Source organism: Cryptococcus depauperatus, chromosome 2, assembly GCF_001720195.1.
Source record: "Cryptococcus depauperatus CBS 7841 chromosome 2, complete sequence".
NCBI classification, from domain to species: Eukaryota; Fungi; Basidiomycota; class Tremellomycetes; order Tremellales; family Cryptococcaceae; genus Cryptococcus; species Cryptococcus depauperatus.
The window spans coordinates 896,317-911,097 of NC_089469.1; the positions used below are offsets into that span (position 1 = coordinate 896,317).

A 14,781-nucleotide genomic window follows, 5' to 3' on the forward strand; every position below is an offset into this window, starting at 1 on the left:
AAGAAAAGAATAGGTTACTTCCACCTCCACTTCTCGTGCCTGCGGCGACTTCCGCTTGTCCCTTTTCATTTTAAGATGACATTGGATTATCATCAGAATGAGGTCTTTTCATTTTCATTTTCATTTTCCTATTACAATTTTTTTAATTTGTTTTTTCTCTTTACATTCTATGAAATTCTGTGATGAAGTAACACTTTTTTCTACTATCCGAAATGAAGTTTGGGCGGTGAGTTGCTGGGAGTGTTAACACAAACTTACTTGGGATAGCTATCTACAGGAGAATCAAACGCCAGAATGGAAAAGAGCTTATATCGATTATGGAGCATGCAAGAAAGCCATCAACGTTGTTGCAACTCGTTTAGGACAAGCTAAAGAGAAAGAAGGCAAAGATGGAGACGATGGAGGAAGCAGCTCAGGTCCAGATGATGACAATGGGCCAACAGCGCCACCCAAGATATCTCCAGAGACCTTGAAAAGTAGCTCTTTAAAAAGTAGACCAAATAGCGCGACATTCTCTCCTAGGCTTTCAAGGGTTACTGTGAGTGAACGGAATAATCGGGATTATGTACTCTCAGTTAAACTTATTTGTTTACCGGTCAACAGTCGTCACGATCTCCCAGTGCCAGGACACCAGGGTATGGCTCGACAGGAGAATCTGCTCACCCAAGGCCTTTCATTGCCCCCCCCAATCCGCCTCCGCTCGACCTTGGCTCACCCGGTGTCGACGATGATTACGCCGGTCCTTCTCCTGCCAAGCCTGATGATTCCAACTCTGCCAGCGACCACGATCAGTTGAAGAATCGCGACAATCATCAGAGAAGAGGGGTGGCGTTCAGTCCAACGGCGGAAGATATCGGACGACAAAACATGGAAGAGCTGCTTGAATCACCAACTAATTCGTTATCCAGTGATAGAGACCCTGTGATTGGTATGAATAATGTCGAGAGCCATTCGACAGAACTGCTTAAAAAACGACCAGCCGACTTACAGCTCAACACTGCGAAGAATGTATCAAGCCCGAAAGTGTTTGGAAGGAGTCCGAGAGGACTATTCACGCCGCGATTAAGCGCTATCAGGAGCGATCAAACTTCGGGACTAAAATCAGGAAGGAGTTTCATAGAGCAACCAAGAAGCCTTCGTAAGTATACGCTGCGAAACAGACAACAATTGTTCTGAGATTACAATGCAGGCTCTACAACTCTCCCATCTCCAGCCCTAGGCTACCGACCAGCTCTAACCCCAATACGCGTTTACAATAATTATGACGATCTTTATGAACAGTGTGAACCTGACGAGAAGGCATTCTTCGACATTTTGGAAAGAGAATTAGACAAGGTGGAAAAATTCTATGTTTCGAGAGAGATTGAAGCGAAGAAAAGAGCGCATGATTTGAGGGCTCAGCTAAGAGAGTTAGCAGAACACCGAAAGCTGTATCATGAAATATATCCTGAAGGAATACCAGAATGGGAAACCAAAGTTGGAATGATCTTACCAACAGGTACTCAAGTCCGCGCTTCGGCGCTAAGCAAGATTCGCAATCGGTTGAAATACGTTTTCGATGGCGATGACAGTGTCGACAAAAGTGGAACTTTTGGCGCCGACAGTCAAGAAGAAAACACTTATACAAGGACCAATTCACCTACGATGGATGAACACAAAAGGCAGAACTTGAGACAAGCGATAACTGATGACAAAGATCATCAAACTTACAACCCAGAGAGGTATCGTAAGTACAAGAAGGATTTGAGGAATGCCCTTTTGGAGTTTTACAAACAGCTGGAACTTGTGAAAAATTATCGCGTAAGAGTCTGCTTATTTCACCCGAATAAGCGTGGCTCAACTGCTCATGCAGATCATGAACCTTACAGGCTTCCGCAAAGCGCTCAAAAAGTTTGAAAAGATGTCCAAGGTAGAATTCGTTACTCATGAGTATAAGAGCAAAGCTAACGTCTCGCGACATGCACAGCTCCATTGCCTTGAACTCTATACCGATGAGCGTATAACCAAGTGTACTTTTTCTAAAAGCGAGGCTATCGACGATTTAATCAAGCAGATGGAAGAACTGTATACTAGTCATTTTGGTGAGTAGATGCATTTCCTTCCAGCATATCAATCCTCACAGTGTACTGGTAAACAGAACATGGGGACTTGAAAAAGGCCAGGGAAAAGCTACGCAGACAACAGCATGAGAGAACACACTATCAAAGCGTTTTCAAGTCAGGTATTATGCTTGGCATAGCCCTCCCAGCTGTTATCGCTGCTCTTTGTGAAGGTTCGTATATTCATGTATTCTCGTCACGTCTGTTGAAACGACAATTGCACCATAGCCAGCCGTGCTCAAACGCGTCAAGAGATACCAGGATGGGATGGCCTACTTCAAGCGTATGGGGCTCTTTATCTTCCTTTGATCTTTGCTCTTCTGTTTGAGTTGAATTTGATGGCTTATGTGACAGCAAGAATCAATTACGAAGTAGGTTGATATATCAAGATTGCGACTTTTGCCTAATGATGTGAACTGACAACCCATGACAGTTTGTGATGGAATTGACAAGACCAACCATTGACTATCGTTCATTTATGGAGGCAGGTAATGCTTCATTAACATCGTATCGTAGACTGACAAGGCTTAGCTTCCTGCCTTCCTGTTCTTAACTTTGAGCTACTGCTTTTATTTCTCTTTCGCCCGAATAGGAAGCTCAAATGTTGATCCGACAACGTGGGTATCTCAATTACTACATCATACTAGACTGATCAAAGATCAGTTGGCCTGCGGCGTGGCTTGTGTTTTTTGCAGTTTTTTGGTTGAATCCGCTTCCTATTCTTCGAAGACGGACAAGATATTGGCTGTTAAAAGTGCTTTTCCGAGTCATCACCCCAGGATATAGCAAAGTAGAGGTGAGCCAAAAACTTTGTGTTTTTTTATGACTGATCACGGAAGCATGCAGTTCATTGCTTTCTTCGTCGCCGATGAGCTTAATAGTCTGATCTATACCATTGAAAATATTTACTTCATTGCATGTGCCTGTAAGCAAGATGGATACTTTGCGGAAATCCTTGAGAGCCAAGCTGACCACAGTCAAAAAAAGATGTTCACAAATGGCCCGGCAATATTTTTAATGTTTGTCCATCGGGTAAAACATGGCCATACGCCCTCTTGCTGTGTCTGCCAGCATTGTCACGTCTCATTCAATGTTTGAAGCGTTACCATGATTCTAAGCTTTATATACATTTGATCAACGTAAGCTTAGTTCGATCATAACTACATAGCGTTAGATGCTGAACTACCGCAACAGGCTGGAAAATATGCCAGTGTTATCATTCAACAATGGCTTTTTGTTTTGTGGAGAAACAAAGGGAGCAAGTACAATCACGTATCGTTTTTTGTATGGATCATTGCTGCCACCACAAGCGCATCCTACACATGTACATGGGTACATTTCTATGGTCGTAGACTTAGACTACAGTTGTAAGGCTGATTAGGAGTTCTTAGGATTTGGTGGTGGACTGGAGTCTGTTTAGGCCTAATTCTGCTTTGCTTCGTAAAGATAGGGGATATAGTCGACCTTTTGTGCGTTATACTTTGTTACCATCGTCACAAAGTCATACCCCTTACTGACACATATGTGATAGGTGTATTATATAGCTATGCTCACCAATATTGGCGTTCGATTCATCTATATCTGGTACATTCCCAACTCCCACCACCACATCAGAATCAGGAGTTTCTTCTTTGCATTAGCGGAGATGTTACGACGATGGCAATGGAATTTCTGTATGCTTACCCATTTCCGCCTTTTACGTTTTGAGCAATATCACGCTAACTGTTCTATTATAGTTCGAGTAGAGACTGAACATCTTGGTAATGCTGATGCTTATCGCGTAACTCGAGAGATCCCTCTTCCATATCGTCAAATTGGCCATGACTCTGACGATGAGTTCGGCGATATAACACTCGAGAAGAAACGCAGCAGAAGTCACCACCCTCATATCTCTGTCAACCTTGACCGATTACGGCGTGGGGCCCGTGATAATATCCCCGCTGAGGGAAGAGGACCGGATGCGCTGGATGTCGGGCCGAGAGGACATTTTCATCAGAGAGAGTATGAGGCGAGACGACCCGGAGATGTGGAGGGGAAGATTCCTCGAGGTAACGCCCAAGCATGAACACATATTGAACATTTAGGGTTGTATCTATCCTTTTTAACAAACATAAATTGATGTAGGCACAGGGAGGCCTCACTGAGTTGTCGATGCCGAATACTATATAAAAAATAGTATATATATATATATTGTTAAAAGTCTTGATACCGCAAAACTAGCACTGGTCATGCATCGAAATGAAGTATCTAAAGAAATCGTATCTAATCATTCAACGTTTATCTATCATCCTCAAAGCCCATAATCCCGCGGGGTTTCTAAGAGTGGCAAGTGAAGTGCTTGCACTTACAATTGACTTGTTTAATTACAATTGTAACGCCTGAATTTGAATGATTAATCTTGCTATGAGGATCTTGAAATGCATAATACAATACCAATCGAACCTCATTAGTCGTGTACAAGCCACTCATTACCAAAAATAGTATATCTAGAACCTATCATGTACTTTTATCGACATCTTACCAGAAGTCGTCTTCGCCCTCGTTGCCCTCCTTTTTACCCCCCACCGTCACTTGAAGTTGATAGAATTCGCCAACTTGTTCAGCCGAAGTAGCATCCTCTGCATCCTTATCATCTCTGATTCTAATAAATCGAGGAAAACGAAGAGATATGCCTCTGGCATCCACCTGCCACCATTTTACGTCAGTTTATGGCCATTAGCAAACTAAGAGCGAGACGTACTAAGCCATGCGCTGCAGCATAGATTGGGCTTAAGCTCAAGTCAGCTGCCAAGACTTCCCAAACAATCTTGGGCTCAAACCACACATCAGGTTTAGCACCTCCGACCTCTATATCACCCCTTGCGGCCTCAAGTTCTAAAGGCTTTAGAAGTTCATAAAATTGTGAAAGGAGCTCTTCTGAGAATCCAGTACCAATTTTGCAGATGGTCTGGTAACGTTCCGAATCAGGGTCGTAGCAAGCGAGAAGGAAAGCTCCATACACGGCGGTGCGTTTGCCTTTACCATGGTAGGCACCGACGACAACGAGATCAAGGGAATCGCTTACGCCAGACAAGTAGTCCTTCTTCAACTATCTCATGTAGTGAGTTCTTGTTGAAAAAGATGTGAAGAATGGCGACGAACCTTAAGCCAGTTCATACTTCTGCGACTAGGTTCATAGGTTGATGATTCTGTGTTGAGCATTTTGACCATCAGTCCCTCACACCCGTCCTTGACACTTTCTTCAAGAAAAGCTTGAATTTCTTCTGTACTTGTGCCGTCAGAAGATTTGGCAAAGGCAAATTCGGAATCAACAGCTTGGAAATGTTCATACATGAGCTCTCGGCGCTCGCAGAGTGGTTTGGTGAGGAGGCTCTATGACGGCGGATTAGTTGATATGATCATGAACTTCAAGGTAGCCAGGATTCACCTCATCGTTAAGATACAGCAAGTCGAAAGCAAACAGGTGAACTCTGACAGTGATGTCTTCCGTCTTGACGTCTTTTCTCTTTCTTCGACTGAGATCCTGAAAAGGCAATATCTTTTTTGTCTTAAGGTCAAAGGCGACAGCCTCTGCATCAATCACGAAAGATTTGACGCTGGGTTTTATTGCCTGATAGCGGGGTTAAATGCGATTTTACAGCAACTTATAAACTTACTCGTGGAAGTTGCTCGACCAAATCTGGATACTTTGCACTCATATTCTCCGAATTTCTACTAAATACTGAAATAGTTCCATCTGGCAAGAGATGTACTTGAGCTCGTTCACCATCGTACTTATATTCACAGGTAAATTCCTTGTTCTCGAAGCGGTCGAGGATTTCAGTGATTGCTTTGGTTGGTTTAGCAAGCATAGGTTTGAGAGGTACCCCTAGAGAAATTCAACAACTAAACAGCACAAATAAATGAATATTCACCTGGAGTCAACTTGCAATTTTCACGCAGTCCTTCTATGCCGCCTTTCATAAGGGCAGGAATGACTAGATCATAATTGGGCAATTCACTGAGAAAACATTAAGCATACAGTTTGTAATACCTGAATAATTCTCGTGCCTGTAAACGGTTTTGACCACTGCTGCACCCTCTTCCAGTTTTACTGCCAGTATGTCATGCGAAAGCTTTGTGTCACCCAAACCCTTCAGTACAATGGCATGTGCTAATGCCACAGTCATTGTTTTTTCAGCTAAGCCTATGCGAAGTTTTCCTTCCAAAGAACGAATGATAAATTTAGCTTCGTCGCCTTGACATGCAGCAAGAAGTTTATTAATGATGCCAACTTTTTTGTTTTGCGACTTCAAATCACTCATTAACAAAGTTTTTGCAAGAAGGATGCCACTCACAGCATTGCCAGCTGCTTTGGCAATCTCCAGAAGGTTTTGAAAAACATAAGGGATAGTAAGTGGTTTAGGCTTAAACATTGTCATTTGTGTATTTCTCGAGTTCTGAAAATGTAAAATGAGCACTTATTTTCACTGCTGATCATACGCACCATTGCAACTTTTCCTAGATCGCCTTCTTTCCTCAAGTCCTCTCTGATTTTGGATATAGCGCGTCCTGTACTTTCCGCAATAGCTTTCACCAAAAGAGACTCTCCAATACCAAGCTCGATACCAACATAGTCTGGGCATAACTAGAAACCTGATTAGACCGGCTGAGCTGGAAATCCAGAGTACTTACTCTGTTGATACAGAGATACACCACTCTTAAGAGCATAGAATCCTTTGTCTCTGTGGCTGTATCTCTTTCAGCCACAACAAGCAAAAATTGAGTAAGAATTTCCAATATTTCAAGACGCTTGGTTGTCGCTTCAATTTTCCCAAAAGTTGACACAAGAGCCGCATAAGGTACCCTATAGCAGACGCTTTAATCTCATATTGTTTGTGATAAATATGTGCGTACGGTTCGCCTTCTTTCCATCCCTTGTCTGCTACAGGAACAGACTTGTGGTTTTTGGTAAATATGGATGCACTATGCAATTTTACGTCAGACCATCAGCAAATTAATCACTTAATGAAATATACAGCTTAACAGCAGCCTCCTCTTCTTGTTCTTCTTCCACTTCATCATCCAACTCTTCTTCACCTTCACCTTTATAATTGTCGTCTCCTTGCGATGTCGCTTCATCAGATGCCTCATCTTCATCCTTTATTCCAGCACGAGGTTTACTAAAGATCGCAGCCAATGGCCTGCTATCATTCGCCTTATTCTCGTTCTTGTCATTACTCGATGGATCCCTCTTTGTAGACTTGAAAGTTGATTGCAATGGTGGTTTTTCCTTTCTCTCAAAAATAGACGCAATTTTCCTGGGTGGAGAGGTTTTCAAGAACTTTTGAGGCGGATTTCTTTCTGACAACACGACCGTCAGTCAATGGAACAATTTTGCAATGCTATTCTTGCTAACCTTCCTTGACTGCTTTCATGGAAGGGTCCACCTCGCCTTCATCGTCCGAGTCCGGCACAATTCTCTTCTTTCTTGAGGACTTTGCTGTAATTGGGTCCTCTGCATAGAGATGAGATTCAGTAATCTACAGTTGTGGTTTTTTGCCTTACCATTCATATCGACTTTTACGCGTTCTTTCAAAAATTCAAAAAAAGTTAATGTTATGTTTAAAGACGCGTCAAAAGGCAGACATCTCCAAATATATAAATTACGTAAGATATATCTTTTATCGTTTCATTGGAAACAATGATAATTCACAATGATAACCTTTATATAAAGTACAACTATTATACAACATGGACTCTCGCTCTTCTCAACATGGGAAAAGGTCAGAGAGGCTCTCTAGAAACCCTTACTCTAGACCTGTTCCAGCGACGCCAAAGACCACTCCCAAGGGCAGTAGTGTAAGTTTCAATAATAAAGGAAAAGACATTGTTGATAACTCACTGCTGGTCATAATATTCTATAGACCTTTGGAGTTATCAAATCGGCTCTGAGCCTTTTTTCTTCTCCATTCAATCGATTATCGCCAAAAACGGCTCAAAAGGAAAATTACAAAGACGATCAAAATGTTCAAGATGATCAAGAGTTGGAGTTTGATAATCAAAATACTTCTATCTTGTCTGATTCTCACGAAGAGAAGCAAAGCAAAGTTTTCAAACCAGAGGAAAATATTATTGTTGAGCCTCTTGCAATTCGTGTCCGACAAAGTGAGGAAACTCCCAGGAATGAAAGGCGTGGTGGATGGCTTCCTTCCCCGACATCTGGCGAAGTGTTTAAAGGATCGCTCAGTAAATCGCCCTCTTCCACTTTCTCAAACTCGACAACTCCATTCAAGCAGAGGTATCTAGGTCCAGGGGTGTCTCCGCGAAAAACTTCAAAACTATCTTCGCCTGTCTCTAATCATCTACAATCCTCTACTTTAACTTCTGCAATGGATGGCCCGGATGCCTCTTCCCTACCTCCTTCTTTTCCTAACCGCCATCTTGTTAACACACTTTTACGTTATTCTGCCACATCCTCCCCTCTTCGTCAGTCTCATAGGCCAGCTACGCCCGCAAAAAACTCTCAACCAGTTGGGCCATCTCCTACTTCAGGCAGCAGACGCGATATTGATTCTGCTGAGGATTCTAGACCATCTAAAAGACACGAAATTGAGGCAACCGGTCGACAAAATGCTGCAGTTATCATGCAATCTCTGTTGGACGAGACAGACGATACTGTTCCAAAGACACATGTTGAGCCGGTAAGGTTCAATGCGTACGACCGTGCATCTCTCTATGCTAAAGCCGGTTTGTTTCAATCCACTCCGAACCAAGCTGGACCATCAACTCCAGTCAAGAACGCACCAGCTGCTGCTCCAATACCAAGCTCAGCTCGATCTAAATCTACTCCAAAAAGAAATACACCCTTAAGGGGGGCAGCCGCAAAATTAGAAGCACATAGGCAATCAATGATTGGGAAGAAGCCTTTGACTACTATTGAAAGAATTAAAGGTATCAAGCCTGTGAGTACATACATAATGTAAGAGGCATAATGCTGATGTAGTTGAAAGTGGGAAACTGCTCAAAGTACTACGATTGCTGCATCTCATACTTCGAGGTCTCAAAAGTCCCCTACTCCTCCTCAGGAGGATGACGAGTCTGAAAGTAGTACCAGTGATGCCGAAATCACCGAAAAACCTTCATCCAAATCCAAGGCTATTGATCCTGAACAACCTGTCAAGATGCCTGAAGGAACTCGATTCGACCCCTATCAAGTACCATCTTTCGTATTTGCTGAAACGACCCAACAGTTCAAACTACCTGCGTCCTCTAAACTTGCAGAGTCTTTCGATTCACCTACAAGGCAGCGTATCATTGATGCTCCCAAAAAGGCTGAAGAAAGCGCCATAGCTAACAAATTTTCTTTTACCACCGTTGCCGCCAATGCTCGTCCTCTATTTGAACTTGACCTTCCGCGTCCTGTCGCTCAGTCCATTGATATCACAAACAATAGCACAAAAGTGCTCACTTCTAAAGACGTTGCTTTGAGAATCGATAAGCTGGCTTTGCCATTCTTCACATTTCTCCCTCCTGCTATCACACCGATACCTCTCAATTCCACGAAAGAAAAGACGGAAAGGGCCCAGAAAGAAGCTACACTTAAAAGCTCTCTACCTGCTTTTACTTTCGTCCTTGAGTGTGTGGATGGCACCGAACCAAAAGAACAGAAAAAGAAGGAAGGAGGTGCCTCTTGGATGTGTACGATGTGCATGCTCCAAAACCCGGATAGTGCCAAAGATAAATGCACCATATGCGAGGAGCCACGACCCCAGCCGAAGAATGGTGTGTCTACGCCTGCATTCAGACCCACTTTAGCGCCTACTCAAATTAATAGCTTTGCTGTGGGTGGACCTGGGTCTACGACAAAGAAGCCAGCAGAAAACAGTAGAAGCAAATGGACATGTAGTTTGTGCATGTTGGAGAACCCTGTTAGTGCAGAGGAAAAATGCACGATTTGTGAGCATCCAAGGAGCAGCTAGCAGGGAAGAAAAGAATTATACATAAATACAAGAGGTAGCATGGCTAGTGAGAATGCTTGGATAGGCTTACATGATGTATAAGGTATACAGCTTTCCAACATTGAGACTCTATCCATGTATATAGTCATGACACGAGGCGAGAAAGAGATTGCGTGTATCATCAAAACATGAGATAGCCACACTGGCAATTGACGACATTCTTCCCTGTAGATTTTTGATCTAGACAACTAATTCTTTTTATTTCTTTAATTCTTTCTTTATTTTCATTTCTTCCTTTCCTTCTTCTTCCTACACTGTTTGCAACAAAACCATCTTCCAATCTTTACTTGTCTTGCATTACAGAAAAACAAAAAGTGCCATGAATGGGCATCATCTTATCCATCTTTCGCTCCTCCCCTCGCAATGACGGCACAGTTGTCATCTCGCATCCATATCCCTTGGGTGTTCGCCCACAGCCGAACGCAAGCCAGACAGCTCAATCTCAAAGCGTAGAAGAGAGGTCGTTGACGAGTCAGAGTATCAGGTCAAGGCTCGACCGCCAGCCACCTCCAACTTCATACCATTATCTTCGTTCGTATGAGCCCACCTCTGCTCCATCTTCACGCTCAGTCACTCTGTCATCGACGGCGGCTTCAACGCTGTATCCTGCTTCGCGGCCAGCGTCAACCGTTAAATCACCACTGCGAGCAACTATACGTTCACGCCGTCTGAGGGCCGTCTCATTCATTGACCAGAGAACTCCTGGTCTTGTCAAAAGTGACAACGGGAGAGGTTGGAATAGAATACTTGTGGATGAGAATGGATCATCCGCCAGTATGTCGATGTCCATCTCTGCGCCATCGTCACCTACCACATCGCCTAGACGTCTCAACTCGTCCCTTGCCTCGTTACCGGTTATGAATTCAAAAGGGCACTCTGTTGACGGTATAGCCAATGAGGATGAGCTTTGTGAGCAGCTCCCATCGTCTCTATCTACTTCGCCTTCAATGTCTAAAGTTTCCAGCTCAATCACTGTCCGGAATCGGAGAGAAGAGGATGAAGAAGATGGAGGATTGTTCATGTCATTGTCACGTATGAAAAGAAGTAGTGGTGGGACCGGAAAGAGGGAGAAAGACAGTGGTGGGACGAAGAGATTGCTGAGGAAGATTAGGCGTGTGGAAGGAGGATGGGATTTTGTGAGAGAAGGAGACTGGGAAGATGTCAATATACAAGTTGTCAGTGTACCATATTACGTGAGTTTAAACGACTGCTGATTCAAGCAGATCTAGAGGCTGCGATGATGTTTTGATGAGCCACGACCTTGTGTATAAAGCATGTCATCTTGAATCACTGCCTACATGCATTCGCCCATCAATCTTGCGACGCTTGTGTACTGTGCTTGGATTCTCATTGGCATCATTATTCATAAAAATCGTGGCAGGTACGGGAAATCAAATACAGATATACAAATTCTTATCAGATTATGTTACTCGATCAAGATTCTCGGTGGTCTCTCTTCTACCTTAGCATCTCCATTTAATCCAAGATTAGCTGGTAAACTCCATAGACTCGTTTTGTTCTGTGGATTCATATGCGCCTCCATCAGGCCTTTATCAAAGTTTGACATGCAGATGCAAGCAAAAACAAACGTGACAAAGAGAATGACAATTGCAAAGATGGACAAGATGGCCATGGTGATTTTGGTGTTGATATAGAGCGAGGACGTATGAGGAAGCCACAGAGTGACGAGCTTATAGATAAAGTAGGCCTGACCTGTCACCATGATTACCAGGATGACAGCCATGATTCTATAAGGCATGAGTTTTGCCCATCTACAGTCATATAGACATACGGTTTGTTTTCTTGTCTTAGAGCCCACCCACAAACGAGAATTACAATAAATACCAGAGGCAAGGCTATCACCGTTACAATGCTTGAAATTGTCAGTACATTAAGCTAGATCTGTAAATTTGTCATACAATTCTCCCTTTTTTGTATCCCAAGCAGTGACAAGGATCAGATACTGCTCATCAGTCAGCTCCCATCCTGATATTCCGTCAGACGTACAGCGATACAAAACGACGTGGCGAAAAAGAGCAATAACTTGAGAAGAGATATCAATGTCTGATATGCTCTATGCATATCTAAGAGCCATTAGCTGAGATTCCAGACCCGCTAAACTTACTCTTCATCTCTGGAGAAGCACCCACAAGCCTAAACACTGCCCAGCCAAACTGAACATAGAGCTGCCTGACCAGCATCCCAAAGGCAATAAGAGCCAGACCAAAAATGATTGGTGGAACAACCAAGAGGCCCAACAAGGTATTGTAAAGGGATTTCGGACCTGTGCAGTTCTACACACCAATATCCATGAGAAGGTGAACACTGAGAGCTAGAAGCTTACAGAGTAGCGGCCGCATGGGCCCGTCACATCTCCGAGAGCAATCCTGGTTTGTGGAATTTGGAGAATAGAGTACAGGAAGAGCATGAATGTAAGGCATAGGTGCAGGATAAGCTGGGGTCATTGGTTAGCTTAAAAAAAGCATAGATCAGCCACAACGGACCTGTACAATATTGCGAGCTCGAAGGGCATCAAAGACGTATAACAGAGAAAAGATCCTACGAGGATGAGTATCTGTTCCAGCTCCTTCTTGGACTTATTCACTGGGCAAATAGAAAGATGACCAAGTATACCGGAACCGTCTTGGTCTTGACACCTTGATCAACCACATTCACCTTGTACCACTCTCATCAGCATGCTTTTTCAAAATGAGCAGCACATGGTATACCTCGACAAGACCGAAAACAGCTGAAGCAATGGCGACAACAATGACAGCTTCTGCTGACGCTACACCGTTCGTTATGAGCACCTCCAAGATACGCCTTCTCCCAACCCACCGACACCCATGTAAAACTTTTCTGCCCTTGTCGGTAGAGCATGGTACTTTGATTTCTCCTCTTGAATGTATATCATTATCCTCTCTCACTGAACGTGCTCATGGAAAGAGCAAGATTGAGAAGTTGCTGTTGAATCTGTTTATACTGTAATGATGATGGAATTGCGAATGAATTCCAAAGTCTTTTATCTGATTTATCTTTCAAGTTTATGTACTTTTGCTGATTATTGACACAATCATCGCTTAAAATCAAGTATGTATTATGGAGATGGATATGCATGAATGTTTTATTTATAATTAATGCCATATGCATATTCATATTCTCTATATATAACTTACTTCTTGCTTGAGTGACGTGTAATTACTAAATACGAGATTAAATTTGTTATTTAAGCTGGATTAACTATTTCTATCCTTCATTTAACTCCGTAGTCTAGGATCCATTGTTTAGGCGATTTTGTATTTTTGCCATCTCATCTTTTGCTTTTCTTCTTGAAACAAATTCTTTTCAACCATCTAATTGGAAAGAGGACAGAATTAATAACAAGTGGCTATCAAGACGATCAGGCGCCATCAGAGGTCTCCATACAGTTGGTGAGTTGACAATGTCCCAAGTGTTGTCGGCTGGCTAATATGGCTAGGACAAGGTTGTAAAGCTCGAAATACGATAAAATGTCGCTAAATCACCATTTGCCAAAGAAGGTTGATTTGACGCCAAAGAAACACCATGGGTTTCTATTCGTTTTGCTCATCTTGGGGTTTTTGCTTCCTCCGTTGGGTATGTGTTGACGTGGGATACGACGACACTTGATTCATTGGGCAATGGACCAAATTAATACTGATGACATCTGCAGCTGTTGCTGCTCGATTTGGTATAGGGTCTGATTTCTTCACTAACGTTTTTCTATGTATTTGTGGATGTGAGTGCGGTTTGGATCCGGTTGATTTAATATTGACCCTGTAAAGATATTCCATGTCACTTTCACAAGTATGTTGAATGTTCCTGTTCACTATGGATTTAGTTAATCATATACAGCTTTTATATTCAAAACATTCGAAATAACCAAAACCGAGCCAGAACTCCGAAATGGGCTATCCGGTACGGGCTTGTCGATAATTCGGCCAATGAACGTCATGCGCGCAAGAATCAATGGGCCAAACGATTTGACGAACGCAACAACCACTCGACCCTTACTGAGCAAGAGCTCGAAGCAGGCGAAGAGGGGCCCAATTATGTCCCTAGGTTTGAGAGCCCAGAGGAGGTACAAAGGAGGAGAAATGAGGGTCTATGGAGTGCCGAGGATGAAGAGTACTATAACGCTGGTGCGATTGAACGTTAATCATACAAGTAGAAAACTACTGATGGAATTTTAGACCAAGCTTCTGCGCCGAAAAAGTCAACTTGGCACTATCCTATGAATTTTGAGGGCACTGTCGGAGATGGCAAATCCTATACAAGCAAGAATTCTACTAAGGTGAGTATCAACATTCAGTGACTTTTCCCATGCTGAATATTCGCCCATAGCGTCCTCATCGGTCAAGGGCTTCTTCGCGATCCTCCATCACATACCCCCCTGCAGCCGCCACTGACGACGTACCTGAATGGGGCAAAGACTATGGCAGCAAAGGCCGTTCCAATAAAACCCGAAAGGGTCTCTTCAACAACAAACAAAACTATACTCAAGATTTGCCAAACAATCCAGAATACGAGCAGACTAATGAAAACAGAAGCGGTTCTAATGGACAAAGGCAAAATGAGAATGGCCAGGTTAATAAAAGCGGTGGCAGAGGGACTGGAGATCCTAATTGGAACCATCAATTTTAGTTCAAAGTATCTCTGGATCT

At 43.1% G+C, this 14,781-nt stretch overlaps 6 protein-coding genes across 6 annotated transcripts; 4 read left to right on the forward strand and 2 right to left on the reverse strand.

The window, feature by feature from the left end:
- Positions 1 to 169: 169 nt before the first annotated feature.
- L203_101599 (uncharacterized protein) lies at positions 170 to 4,164 on the forward strand (the record flags this gene model as incomplete). Its single annotated transcript, XM_066211038.1, has 17 exons — positions 170 to 226; positions 278 to 538; positions 604 to 1,138; positions 1,190 to 1,800; positions 1,853 to 1,909; positions 1,967 to 2,081; positions 2,138 to 2,272; positions 2,328 to 2,470; positions 2,533 to 2,583; positions 2,631 to 2,716; positions 2,763 to 2,895; positions 2,946 to 3,024; positions 3,087 to 3,238; positions 3,294 to 3,431; positions 3,491 to 3,568; positions 3,631 to 3,772; positions 3,836 to 4,164. The coding sequence occupies 17 exons, from the start codon at positions 170 to 172 to the stop codon at positions 4,162 to 4,164; spliced, it is 3,102 nt and encodes a 1,033-aa protein (XP_066067135.1).
- A 452-nt stretch (positions 4,165 to 4,616) lies between these two features.
- L203_101600 (uncharacterized protein) lies at positions 4,617 to 7,653 on the reverse strand (the record flags this gene model as incomplete). Its single annotated transcript, XM_066211039.1, has 14 exons — positions 4,617 to 4,784; positions 4,840 to 5,187; positions 5,241 to 5,471; positions 5,527 to 5,709; positions 5,756 to 5,967; positions 6,014 to 6,099; positions 6,150 to 6,388; positions 6,437 to 6,538; positions 6,586 to 6,726; positions 6,774 to 6,945; positions 6,996 to 7,064; positions 7,118 to 7,442; positions 7,498 to 7,596; positions 7,647 to 7,653. 14 exons carry the CDS (start codon positions 7,651 to 7,653, stop codon positions 4,617 to 4,619), a joined length of 2,382 nt encoding a protein of 793 aa, XP_066067136.1.
- A 179-nt stretch (positions 7,654 to 7,832) lies between these two features.
- L203_101601 (uncharacterized protein) lies at positions 7,833 to 10,060 on the forward strand (the record flags this gene model as incomplete). Its single annotated transcript, XM_066211040.1, has 3 exons — positions 7,833 to 7,940; positions 8,006 to 9,043; positions 9,092 to 10,060. The coding sequence occupies 3 exons, from the start codon at positions 7,833 to 7,835 to the stop codon at positions 10,058 to 10,060; spliced, it is 2,115 nt and encodes a 704-aa protein (XP_066067137.1).
- Positions 10,061 to 10,422: 362 nt separating this feature from the next.
- On the forward strand, positions 10,423 to 11,328 carry L203_101602 (uncharacterized protein; the record flags this gene model as incomplete). Its single annotated transcript, XM_066211041.1, has 2 exons — positions 10,423 to 11,274; positions 11,323 to 11,328. The coding sequence occupies 2 exons, from the start codon at positions 10,423 to 10,425 to the stop codon at positions 11,326 to 11,328; spliced, it is 858 nt and encodes a 285-aa protein (XP_066067138.1).
- Positions 11,329 to 11,525: 197 nt separating this feature from the next.
- Positions 11,526 to 12,947, reverse strand: L203_101603 (uncharacterized protein; the record flags this gene model as incomplete). The annotated part of the gene is made up of 10 exons (XM_066211042.1): positions 11,526 to 11,847; positions 11,892 to 11,972; positions 12,019 to 12,062; positions 12,107 to 12,183; positions 12,246 to 12,393; positions 12,444 to 12,554; positions 12,604 to 12,658; positions 12,705 to 12,775; positions 12,829 to 12,887; positions 12,938 to 12,947. 10 exons carry the CDS (start codon positions 12,945 to 12,947, stop codon positions 11,526 to 11,528), a joined length of 978 nt encoding a protein of 325 aa, XP_066067139.1.
- Positions 12,948 to 13,608: 661 nt separating this feature from the next.
- L203_101604 (uncharacterized protein) lies at positions 13,609 to 14,761 on the forward strand (the record flags this gene model as incomplete). The annotated part of the gene is made up of 6 exons (XM_066211043.1): positions 13,609 to 13,714; positions 13,791 to 13,856; positions 13,903 to 13,924; positions 13,973 to 14,259; positions 14,311 to 14,411; positions 14,462 to 14,761. 6 exons carry the CDS (start codon positions 13,609 to 13,611, stop codon positions 14,759 to 14,761), a joined length of 882 nt encoding a protein of 293 aa, XP_066067140.1.
- Positions 14,762 to 14,781: the final 20 nt, after the last annotated feature.